Source organism: Panulirus ornatus, chromosome 17 (genome assembly GCF_036320965.1).
Source record: "Panulirus ornatus isolate Po-2019 chromosome 17, ASM3632096v1, whole genome shotgun sequence".
Classification (NCBI taxonomy): domain Eukaryota; kingdom Metazoa; phylum Arthropoda; class Malacostraca; order Decapoda; family Palinuridae; genus Panulirus; species Panulirus ornatus.
Genome location: NC_092240.1, coordinates 11,133,896 through 11,147,500, shown reverse-complemented (window position 1 = coordinate 11,147,500; position 13,605 = coordinate 11,133,896). Strand labels below are relative to the sequence as shown.

Below are 13,605 nucleotides of genomic sequence, written 5' to 3'. Positions count from 1 at the left end.
CTTATTCATGATGTTACCCTCATTTGTTTTCGTGTCTCCTCAAAGAGAAAGATAGATAGATAGATAGAGAGAGAGAGAGAGAGAGAGAGAGAGAGAGAGAGAGAGAGAGAGAGAGAGAGAGAGAGAGAGATTCAGATTAAATCCCAATATCCATGTCTTTGTCCTTTTGACATCATCCGCAATTATTAATGTTGAAGCGGATAATCAGCATGTTGGGCAATATTTTGGCCAGTTTGGCTTTCAGTATTTCAACTATTCGTGCGATTCATTTTCAAATAAGCTACTGAGTTAAAAGAAAAAAAAGCTGTCTGACACTTGCGGCTCTATTTGCCAATATCAGGTTCTAACCCAATGTTTTTTCTTTTTTTTTTTCTGTTCGTTCGCATATTGGCACTTTGATAGATGCCAATGTGTGAACAACAGAGCCCCCTCTTTTTGTAATGAGATGAGGCTAATGATGAAAATTGTATCTGGGAAAGATATATATATATATATATATATATATATATATATATATATATATATATATATATATATATATATATATGAAAGAGAGAGAGAGAGAGAGAGAGAGAGAGAGAGAGAGAGAGAGAGAGAGAGAGAGAGAGAGAGAGAGAGAGAGAGAGAGAGGTATCCTCTACTCAGATAGGAGAAAAATATTGTCGACAGTCGGCTGAAATGGAGCTTCCATAACATGTATTTACTTATGAGGAAAGATTAATCTTCCTCCGGGGGAAAGTATCAGAATATCACCTCAGCTATTTATGAGGTCACATATGAAATATTGATAATAGGTTATCGACTTCCTTAGGAATACAAAGGAATATAAACAACAACAACAGATCACAGAGTCCCTTCGAGGCTGTTTGTGATAAAGGAAGAGATATGAAACTCATAGATCAGTGTAACAATTGTAGTAATACGTAAATGTTCAAAGTCGATGAAATCATGATGCAACAAAAATATTTCTGAAAACCTTAATATACACACTTTACTTCCCTGCTCCATGAACTCCGTTCATGGAGCTCCCGCAGCGCACAGAGGGCCAGCCACGTCCACTGTGAGAGACCACAGATCAAGAGGTGTGATGCTGTGTGTCTGTTTATACGAGAGGCGGACAGTTAAGAAGAAACTGTCCAGTGTATCTTGGGCTTGACGGGTACTAAGATATCCTCAATCTGTGTTTGTAGCGTCATAGAGATGTGTTGTGTCTAGAGGGTGAACGAGAAAGAGTTGCTTGTACATGCCTGGGAAGTGCAGTTTTGGATGGTTTAGGGTAGAATTTGCGACTGGTTTGGTGTTTGCTGGAGGGGGTGAGGAGGTGTTGTTTAGTAGTGCTTGTCGAGTCATCACTGCATTGTGTGAATGTGTTTGTTCAGTGTCATATATGTTGGGGGAGGAAGGATCTGTGAGTTACAGATTGCCAAAGAGTGAAGTAGGGGTAAGACTTCTGTTTCTACTCTGGGTTTGTTAACAAAGTATTTTTGTGGTTTGGGTGGGAGGTATTGGAGGTATATTGTGTAGAAAGGGGTGCCAAACATATTGAAATGAGATTGTATTGGAAGTACCATTGTTTGAACATGCAGGTACTGAGCGTTTGTGAGACAGCCAGTGATTGTCTCAAGGACTTTGCTGTATGAGGCTGATAGTTTTGCTTAGCCTGCTCTTGACAGGGTAGATGACCAGGTTGAGGGAGGCATGGTGGAGTGTGCGAACTGTCAGTAGAACTTGCTAAGGTATTATTTCCCTTGTCCATAAGTAGTGGCGGTAAGTTTTCTTAAGGGTATTTACTTTGTGTATGGCCTTTTGTGCTGATGTTTGTGTTGTAGGGAAATAACTTCTTATGTGTGTGTGTGTGTGTGTGTGTGTGTGTGTGTGTGTGTGTCGTACGTGATACTTAGCTTGACTGAAGCTCTGTTTAATGGAACCGATTGCCCGTTCAGGGTTAAGCGAAGTGTAGTTAGGGCTCGTGCCTGTGTGGGATCAAGAGGGTAGCACAGGAGTTTCTGCGAGGATGAAAAAACACATTCCGTTCTTGAGTGAGCCAGCGTTCTAACTGTGTGTTTACTGTTGCCTGGGTAATGTCAGGGTGTAGTGAAGTGATTGCGAAGTGCACATGGAGCGACTTTCCCACGACGTGGTCTGCAGAATGGTCATGGGTGATGGGAACACCAAGAATGAAACGGGATCGACATGGAGGCTTGAACGGGTCTCTCCTACGCTTGTGAAAGCCTGCTACCCAACCATCTATCCGTTACATTAATCCACCAACACTCACCTACACGAACGCCATGGACGAACTACAAACACTGTGGACGAACAGTTGTTGATGGCATGGATGACACTCGACCCTCACGGAGGATCTGTCGACTCTATGGACAGATTTACTGGTCCCACGAATGGTTTGGACGTGGAAGCACCACAGTAGAAATCATTTCTAAACGCAACAGACCAACATGAGAAGGCAACACATGGACAGCAGTCATTAATGCCATGTTTCGTCTCGTTTCGTCGACTATATAAGACGAGAAAACGAGAGCGTCTTATCCTTGCAACATTTCCACCGTAAACTAGTCGGTTCCTGAGACACCCAACGGGAGCAACGTATATCGGGATGGTATTGCTGTTCTGTGTATACATATAGCAGATGCGGAAGGAGGGAAGGAGTCGGGCATTCATGCCATAATGGCCTCGACCAGCAGGAAAGAGTGAGAGACTACTTGTAAGTGCTCACGCTGAGATAATAGTTTTTTTTTTATTTCCTTGAGGGAGAGATAACACTTAGGGATCGCCGCATGCGAGCGAGAGATAAAGAAGAAGGGGAGAGAGAGATATAGAGAGAAAAGATAAAGAAAGCTGGCATCGCGAGAGCGGAAAATGGAAAGATGAAATGATTGAAGCCTTACACGGAAACATTTCATCAACACGTCACACTCTGATACACACACACACACACACACACACACACACACACACACACACACACACACACGAGACCAACGAGTGAACCAAAATTGCCTGGCACTCACTCAGAAGATCAGGGTTGTTGTCCTTGAGAACGATCTGCGTAACTGTAGAGTCCCTGAGGGCGTGGTTCCTGCGTTCCTTCACGAGCCAGACGGCGAGGAGGAGGGCGCCCACCACCACCAGCACGCCCGCGATCACGCCCATGATGAGCACCAGCGGTGACGGCTCGACCATGGACGGTAGACCTGGCGAAGAGGACGGAGGGGGAAGAAGTGAGGATGATAGACAGATGTTCACCTCCCTCCCCACTCTCTCTATCAGAGGACTGAGCCTTAGAGGGAATGACCTCCTTGGCCCCCTTCTCTGTTCCTTCTTTTGGAAAATAAAAGAGCGAGGGGAGGATTTCCAGCCCTCCGCTCCCTCCCCTTTTAGTCGCCTTTTAAGACACGCAGGGAATACGTGGGAAGTATATATATATATATATATATATATATATATATATATATATATATATATATATATATATATATATATATATCTTTCTATTCCATTTTTTCTTCTGGCGGCTGTTATCGGAGGAAATGGAATATGAGAGAGAGAGAGAGAGAGAGAGAGAGAGAGAGAGAGAGAGAGAGAGAGAGAGAGAGAGAGAGAGAGACTTATCGTTCTATCCCTGCCTCATCCAATTAGAACTGGAATACAGACGAGTAAATTCGAAACGAATTAGCTGGTCATGGGCTAACGGAATAAACGTCCTAGTTTGGGCCATCAATATATCAAAGCCTATTCCATGTACGCCAGCACCGAGGAGAAGATGAACAGCTGGATTGACTGTAGGCCAACTGCCCAGCCCAGGAGTCCAACCCGGGCGAACCCCTTCATGAAACCATGTCACCCCTATGTCCATATAAAAAAAAATCTTTCTCCTTTTCTGCCCATTTTCCTGCCCATTCTAATGTCCCTGAATAAGTGTCTATACATGTCATTACCTTTCTGCTAAGATTACAGTCAGTTAAGTGTTAATTCCCTTGTCTTTAGTAGTCGACTTAAATCCTTATAACCCTACATTTTGATCTGTCAAAATATCCTCATGGTTACCATTTTCAATTCTCTATAGCGAAGTGTCCCCGATCCAGAAAAAAAAAAAATATTACGATGGTTCTAAGACACATTCCTATTCGAAACTTACCAGATGTGAATATTCTCCTATACCAAGATCTGAATATTCTGCTATATCGATATATGAATATTCTACGTCCTACACTTTCAACCTCTCCTCCTTCCCTCCCTAACCAACCCTCCATTTCTACAGGTAAAGTGTCTCAAGAGGAATCTCCACATATGTAATACCTATTTTGATGATACTTGAAAGAGACGACAGAAAAAAAAAAAATCATATCAAATTATGTTTCATTTAATTTCTTCAGTGAAAAAGGCAATTTGTTTTACGTAGTGACGTTTGTGTAACAACAGATGTTCAGTCTCTCTCTCTCTCTCTCTCTCTCTCTCTCTCTCTCTCTCTCTCTCTCTCTCTCTCTCTCTTTCAACCTGTTCAACTCCACGCAAGCATACTTCATCTGTGTTGTTTCTTATTCCATTCTCCTTTTTTTTGCCAACTGTTGTTGTCGGAAAGAATGGAATAATACCTCATCCACTTAAGCAATGGATTATAAACGACTGAACTCGACACAAATAAGCTGGATGTGGGTCAACGGGCCCCCTATGTTGTCTATTTATCTTTCCCATGTACTCTCTTCCTCCTCACACACACACACACACACACACACACACACACACACACACACACACACACACACAAACACACAAACACACATGCTTCCAACGCACATTAAGACACACACACACACACACACACACACACACACACACACACACACACACACACGCAGATATTCGCACACATATATGCACCCTTCCAGCACTTATACATGCACCTTTCCAACACACACACACACACACATACACACACACACACACACACACACACATGCTTCCAACGCACATTAAGACACACACACACACACACACACACACACACGCAGATATTCGCACACATATATGCACCCTTCCAGCACTTATACATGCACCTTTCCAACACACATTAACACACACACAGACACACACACACACACACACACACACACACACACACAGATATTCGCGCATCGCTTCAGAACAAACACAGTCGACCATTCTTCTGCTGTTACACAGTATAAAATTACATAATAATGATATTCAAACCTGCGAATTTTAAAAATATCAGAACACAATACTGAACAATTGTATCAAAATATTTGTTTTTCTTTGACCGTGCATTTGTTTTTACGCCAGACTAAAACATATAATTTCATTCATACGAATAGATAATGTTCCACAACTGTCAATAAGAAAAAAAAATGATCTTTTCAGGGACGAATTCAAATGAAACAGATATTGTGATATGATTTGTATCTCGCGCAGCTGTTGTCAAAAAGGGAATTACATATGTGGAAATTCTTTGACACTTTTGCTGTAGAAATAGAAGGTTGGTGGAGGCAGGGAGGAGGTCTATGGAAGTGTAGGAAATAGAAATGGTCATATATTGGTATAGCAGAATATTCACATCTTGGTATAGGAGAATATTCACATCTTGGTACAGCAGAATATTCGCATCTTGGTATATGAGAATATTCACATCTTGGTATAGCAGAATATTCACATCTTGGTATAGGAGAAAATTCACATCTTGGTTTAGGAGAATATTCACATCTTGGTATGGGAGGATATTCACATCTTGGTTTAAGAGAATATTCACATCTTGGTATAGGAGAATATTCACATCTTGGTATGGGAGAATATTCACATTTTGGTATGGGAGGATATTCACATCTTGGTTTAAGAGAATATTCACATCTTGGTATAGGAAAATATTCACATCTTGGTATAGGAGAATATTCACATCTTGGTATAGGAGAATATTCACATGTGTTGATTTTAGAATCGGAATATTTCTTAGAATCGTCGTATATTTTCCCCCCTTTCGAATCACAGACACATCGCTGTGGAGAAACTGAATCGGGTGACGAAAAGAATATTGACAGATTATTATGCAGAGATAAAAGGATAAAACTCGACTACTAAACCCCAACTCCCCTCACACTCCTCCCCCGAAAAAAAAAACCCAGATAAATGAATGAATAAAAAAACATTAAAACTAAACTGACTTACTGAAAAATAAGTGGAAAATAGCAGCGAGATTTGAGGGAACTCATTTTCTTCACAGACGCTCGACTGTAGGAGAATGGGGAAGGAAATTAGCAGCAAAAGGAGAAAGATATATTTTATATATACACTGGGGAAATATGGACTCATGCAAGGGGCCCGCCCGGGTTGGAATCCTGGATAGGGCAGTTGGCTTGCAGTCACCCCAGGTGTTCATCCTCCATTCGAGACTGGTCGATAAATAATTACCAGGCTTATACTAAGTTATATACATACATATTCGCCACTTCCCGCGTCAGCGAGGTAGCGTTAAGAACAGAGGACTGAGCCTCAGAGGGAACATCCTCACTTGGCCCCCTTCTCTGTTCCTTCTTTTGGAAAAAGTAAAATGGGAGGGGAGGAGTTCCAGTCCCCCGCTCCCTCCCCTTTTAGTCGCCTTTTACGACACGCAGGGAATACGTGGGACGTATTCTTTCTCCCCTATCCCCAGGGATAAGGTTATATATATATATATATATATATATATATATATATATATATATATATATATATATATATATATATATATATTTGAGAACTATGCAATGGCCATGACTAAGACGTTCAGCTGCCAATACCGTCTCAAGTTTGCATTAAAGAAAACGAAGATAGACTAACCACTGGGACCACTGACTTACTTTTATGCATCTCTGCCTCCTTCAGGGTGAGGATGAGCAGTCTGCTGGGGCTCGTGCGCCCACGGGAATTATAGGCGACCACAGCTGCCTTGTAGGTACGTCCTGGCTCCAAGGGCTTGGCCGTGAAGACTGGCGTTGCGCCGGAGGCATTCACCACAAGCAAGCCCGTGTCCATTTCCCACACCTTCGGCAGGAGATAAAGAAAAGTTAGAAAGAAGAAAAAAAAAAAAGAAGGTTAGGTTTCCCTGCTGTTTGCTTTACGAGTTTGTCTCCAACGTAATAGAATAGAAATGTAGGTTGTGGTTGTAGGTCGTCTGGTAGATATTCCCTATCATAGACCATCAGGTCTTCTGTTCTCTGGCTTTAACATACCCAAATAGCGAAGGCCTTTTTGTGTCGAAGTCTCCAGTAACAGACATTATATATATATATATATATATATATATATATATATATATATATATATATATGTGTGTGTGTGTGTGTGTGTGTGTGTGTGTGTGTGTGTGTGTGTGTGTAATCTGAGATATGATGTGCTATAAAGAGTAAAATGGAAGTGTTCTGGCCACATACCGTCTAAAGGATACGCATGATATCTCAATGTGACTGCAAAAAAAAAAAAGGGAGGTGGGGATGGATGCAGTGCAATTTGCATAATGATAATTGAAACCTGCGAATGATGCCTCAGTTCCCCCCCGAGAGTCAACTGATTATTCGCAAAAAAAAAAAAAAAAAAAAATCCCTTCATGATTCGATGAATATTCATTTCCAGTACAGGTTTTTTTTTTTAAAAAGGTCCCCTTCCCCACCGCTTCTCTCTCTCTCTCTCTCTCTCTCTCTCTCTCTCTCTCTCTCTCTCTCTCTCTCTCTCTCTCTCTCTCAGTACATCCATGAGGAATGTACCTTGTTGATGTGGAATTATTTTTTTTCCTTTCGCCATTTCCCGCATGAAATGGTAGCACACACACACACACACACACACACACACACACACACACACACACTCATCACAGCAAGAGTCGACTCTCATCAACGGTGATCGGCGTTGCAAAGTTGGCAAAGTTTTAAGACGTCTTCCAGATCGGCTTCACTGAGTTATCTAAATTACTGACCATTACAACCCCCCTCCCTCCTCCCCTCCTCAACCACTACCCTTCACGATAATCTCTCGGTGATAATTTGTCTCGCCGTTATGGGAAAAAAAAAATAAAAGGTAGTTTGATGCCAGAGACTTAAAAAAAGCTCCCGAAAGTTAAGGTTGATATAACTGAGAAGTGTTTAGAAGTGATTTCTGTCGTGGTAAAAGGCTTGCATCGCATACTTTACCAGTCTTTTTAGCAAATTAGACCTAATCTCTTCCATTTTATAATTTGTCTTTGTTTACTCCGTCCTTCCTCTCTTCTTTGAGCCTTCACTTTCTCCCAAAGTTATATTCGTGGTGTTTGTTTTTTTTCAATCGTTCTCTTTTTCTTTCACTCATCCCATTTTTTCATTCAAGTTCCGGCCTCCTTTCTTCCCATTTTTTAATTCAAGTTCTGGCCTCCCTTCTTCCCATTTTTTAATTCAAGTTCTGGCCTCCTTTCCTCCCACTTTTCATTCAAGTTCTGGCCTCCTTTCTTCCCACTTTTCATTCAAGTTCTGGCTTCCTTCCTTCCCATTTTTCATTCAAGTTCTGGCCTCCCTTCTTCCCATTTTTCATTCAACTTCTGGCCTCCTTTCTTCCCACTTTTCATTCAAGTTCTAACCTCCCTTCTTCCCATTTTTCATTCAAGTTCTGGCCTCCTTTTTTCCCACCTTTCATTCAAGTTCTGGCCTTCCTTCTTCCCATTTTTCATTCAAGTTCTGGCTTCCCTTCTTCCCACTTTTCATTCAAGTTCTGGCCTCCCTTCTTCCCATTTTTCATTCAAGTTCTGGCCTCCCTCCTTCCCTCTTTCTGATTCAAGTTCTGGCCTTGATGAGGACATCTGTCGCTGGCTGGACCCCCTCTCTACCTTAGAGAAAAAGAAATCCAATCATTCCCATCCATACTCTCCTTCGCGCCTCAACATAAATATATAGATCCCAGTACCATCATCCTCTGATTCGATGCTCTTAAATGCTATGAACGTACCTTCATCCTCTGATTCGATGCTCTTAAATGCTGTGAACGTACCTTCATCCTCTGATTCGATGCTCTTAAATGCTATGAACGTACGTACCTTCATCCCCTGATGCTCTTTAAGGCTATGAACCCGACTTTCTCTTGTTTTTTTTCTTTCGGGGGAAAAAAGAAACTAGTGATCTACTTTCCACTAGAAATTTTTGCAAGGGCTCAGTTTCATTACTTCGTACCACCAGCGTTCTAAAGATGACCTCGAGAGAACTAGGGAACGAACTTATCCGAAAGGTAAAGCTACAACATCACATTCCACCCAAAGTTTGGACGAAAGTTTGTGTTGGGCTTTTTAGAAAAGGTGACTGAAAAAAAAAAAAAGGAGAGAGAATTAACCTAAATACTATATAAACACTAGAGCTAAACGTTATTAAACTCTGCGTCTTATCATTTCTCGTACGAAATGGTTCCGCAGCGTAAGGAATGACAAAGATAGTCATCAGAGGTGAAGATATGAATATACCAATTGATCTTGTCCTGAAATTGAAAAAAAAACTGAACGGGAGGAGAGTGAACTCTGAAATCACTTGATTGAACATTCTAAACCTTATTTTTCAGAGCAGATGAGTGACCAAAGTCTGGCATTTCACAGCAAAACGAGGAAAGTTTTGTAATATTACAACCGGTGTCCATACTATGACTTAGTTAAGGACAGGACTATAAAGAGCGAATTTGTATTTCTGAATATAATATGCATGTACATAAAGCATGTATATAGAATATCAGGAGAAATGCAATAAAGTGTAAGGTATTTTTACAGAAAATAATATGTAAGAACGAGAGGGAAAGAGGACTTTAAAGTTCTTCCTTTGTTGTGGCCAACATGGCATAGTCTTCAAAGCAATCCATAACCGTGGCCATATTGGATGAAAGGTGAGGAAAAAGAGAGAAAAAAATGAAATTTACCAAGGATTAAATGACCTCCTCAGGTATTTGGAGACCCAAGTTTTAAGAGGTGGGAAGGATGTAGGATGTGGGGACAGACGAAAAACTCGAGAGAACTCCACAGTTTCGCTGTGCGAGGAAAGAATGTGGGTATCATAACGGTCAGTCCTCGAGTGTCTGGTCTTCAATAAAAAAAAAAAAACTACGGGAAGCAGCGGCCATACAAGTGCCTCTGGTCTGGGCCATAGGGGCTGGGGCTACATACAAACACTCACGAGAGTAGAGGAGAGTTAGCGAACCAACAATACGGGAGACGAAAAGGGACACGTCGAGGAGAGGTGAAAGCAAGAAAATACTTGAGGCAGGAAACATCTGTGGAGAGGGATGGTAGACGAGAGTTGCTAGCAGGTAGAAGGGCTCCGATTCTACTCTGACTAAGATAAAAGGTGGAAGAAGAAATGAGAAAAAATATACCATCCATGATATGCGAGCTGTACTCCACTCCAAGGGGGTGGGGTTATGAGACCCATGCAGACATTTGAGTGAGCGTGTGTGTGTGTGTGTGTGTATACATATATATATATATATATATATATATATATATATATATATATATATATATATATATATATATATATATAATGCAAATCAATCTATCTGTTGACATGCAGTCGAAGGGCGATTACGTGGCTTCGAAGTGGTCGGTCGGCCACTGAGGCGACCCCCATCCTATCCCGCCAACCCTACCCAAGACATACACACACACACACACACACACACACACACACACACACGCACAAACACATGCAATCATCTCGGGAGGGACTTCTCTCATCAGTGGTGATCGGTGCTCCAAGTTTTAAGATGTTTTCCTGATTGGCTTAAGAGTTTCCTAAATCACTAATTATTGACTCTGTCACTTTTCCCCGACTTTCTCTCTTCTTTTTTTTCCTTTCCTCCCCAGTGATTTGTCTCCGGGGTACGAAAAGTTATGGGAAGTCCTTTGATTTAAGCCTCTTATATCAAGTGTTCTTTGTGTTGATATTAATGTAAGAAATATTTGTGTCGGTGATTACAGCAGAGAAGATGCTTGCTTACACACACACACACACACACACACACACACACACACACACCTCTGACATGAGCAAGGGTGTTTTTGTGTAGGCATACATACATACGAGTAAAGATATGCTATATATATATATATATATATATATATATATATATATATATATATATATATATATATATATATATATATATATATATATATATATATATTTCAAACTATTCGCCATTTCCCGCGTTAGCGAGGTAGCGTTAAGAACAGAGGACTGGGCCTTTCAGGGAATATCCTAACCTGGCCCCTTTCTCTGTTCCTTCTTTTGGAAAATTAAAAAAGATAATGAGAGGGGAGGATTTCCAGCCCCCCTCTCCCATATACATATATATATATATATATATATATATATATATATATTCAACCACGTTTTCTACTTTATGGGTTTATCAAACATAGAAATCAACCACGTTTTCTACTTTATGGCGTTATTAGGCAAATGAATCAACCGTTTTCTACTTTATGGCGTTATTAGGCAAATGAATCAACCGTTTTCTACTTTATGGCGTTATTAGGCAAATGAATCAACCGTTTTCTACTTTATGGCGTTATTAGGCAAATGAATCAACCGTTTTCTACTTTATGGCGTTATTAGGCAAATGAATCAACCGTTTTCTACTTTATGGCGTTATTAGGCAAATGAATCAACCGTTTTCTACTTTATGGGTTTATCAAACATAGAAATCAACCACGTTTTCTACTTTATGGCGTTATTAGGCAAATGAATCAACCGTTTTCTACTTTATGGCGTTATTAGGCAAATGAATCAACCGTTTTCTACTTTATGGCGTTATTAGGCAAATGAATCAACCGTTTTCTACTTTATGGGTTTATCAAACATAGAAATCAACCACGTTTTCTACTTTATGGCGTTATTAGGCAAATGAATCAACCGTTTTCTACTTTATGGCGTTATTAGGCAAATGAATCAACCGTTTTCTACTTTATGGGTTTATCAAACATAGAAATCAACCACGTTTTCTACTTTATGGCGTTATTAGGCAAATGAATCAACCGTTTTCTACTTTATGGGTTTATCAAACATAGAAATCAACCACGTTTTCTACTTTATGGCGTTATTAGGCAAATGAATCAACCGTTTTCTACTTTATGGCGTTATTAGGCAAATGAATCAACCGTTTTCTACTTTATGGCGTTATTAGGCAAATGAATCAACCGTTTTCTACTTTATGGCGTTATTAGGCAAATGAATCAACCGTTTTCTACTTTATGGCGTTATTAGGCAAATGAATCAACCGTTTTCTACTTTATGGCGTTATTAGGCAAATGAATCAACCGTTTTCTACTTTATGGCGTTATTAGGCAAATGAATCAACCGTTTTCTACTTTATGGCGTTATTAGGCAAATGAATCAACCGTTTTCTACTTTATGGCGTTATTAGGCAAATGAATCAACCGTTTTCTACTTTATGGCGTTATTAGGCAAATGAATCAACCGTTTTCTACTTTATGGCGTTATTAGGCAAATGAATCAACCGTTTTCTACTTTATGGCGTTATTAGGCAAATGAATCAACCGTTTTCTACTTTATGGCGTTATTAGGCAAATGAATCAACCGTTTTCTACTTTATGGCGTTATTAGGCAAATGAATCAACCGTTTTCTACTTTATGGGTTTATCAAACATAGAAATCAACCACGTTTTCTACTTTATGGGTTTATCAAACATAGAAATCAACCACGTTTTCTACTTTATGGCGTTATTAGGCAAATGAATCAACCGTTTTCTACTTTATGGCGTTATTAGGCAAATGAATCAACCGTTTTCTACTTTATGGCGTTATTAGGCAAATGAATCAACCGTTTTCTACTTTATGGGTTTATCAAACATAGAAATCAACCACGTTTTCTACTTTATGGCGTTATTAGGCAAATGAATCAACCGTTTTCTACTTTATGGCGTTATTAGGCAAATGAATCAACCGTTTTCTACTTTATGGCGTTATTAGGCAAATGAATCAACCGTTTTCTACTTTATGGGTTTATCAAACATAGAAATCAACCACGTTTTCTACTTTATGGCGTTATTAGGCAAATGAATCAACCGTTTTCTACTTTATGGCGTTATTAGGCAAATGAATCAACCGTTTTCTACTTTATGGCGTTATTAGGCAAATGAATCAACCGTTTTCTACTTTATGGCGTTATTAGGCAAATGAATCAACCGTTTTCTACTTTATGGCGTTATTAGGCAAATGAATCAACCGTTTTCTACTTTATGGCGTTATTAGGCAAATGAATCAACCGTTTTCTACTTTATGGCGTTATTAGGCAAATGAATCAACCGTTTTCTACTTTATGGCGTTATTAGGCAAATGAATCAACCGTTTTCTACTTTATGGCGTTATTAGGCAAATGAATCAACCGTTTTCTACTTTATGGCGTTATTAGGCAAATGAATCAACCGTTTTCTACTTTATGGGTTTATCAAGCATAGAAATCAACCACGTTTTCTACTTTATGGGTTTATCAAACATAGAAATCAACCACGTTTTCTACTTTATGGCGTTATTAGGCAAATGAATCAACCGTTTTCTACTTTATGGCGTTATTAGGCAA

The 13,605-nt window shown here is 39.9% G+C and overlaps 1 protein-coding gene across 1 annotated transcript in view; it reads right to left on the bottom strand.

Moving 5' to 3' along the window:
- The window catches only part of LOC139754559 (nephrin-like), an 894,341-nt gene that overhangs the window by 35,332 nt on the left and 845,404 nt on the right, over positions 1–13,605 (bottom strand). The window contains exons 13-14 of the mRNA XM_071671918.1: positions 6,867–7,050; positions 3,030–3,212 (exon numbers count right to left, since the gene is read on the bottom strand). Coding sequence (XP_071528019.1) covers positions 3,030–3,212; positions 6,867–7,050 — 367 coding nt within the window. The remainder of the gene's footprint in view (positions 1–3,029; positions 3,213–6,866; positions 7,051–13,605) is intronic.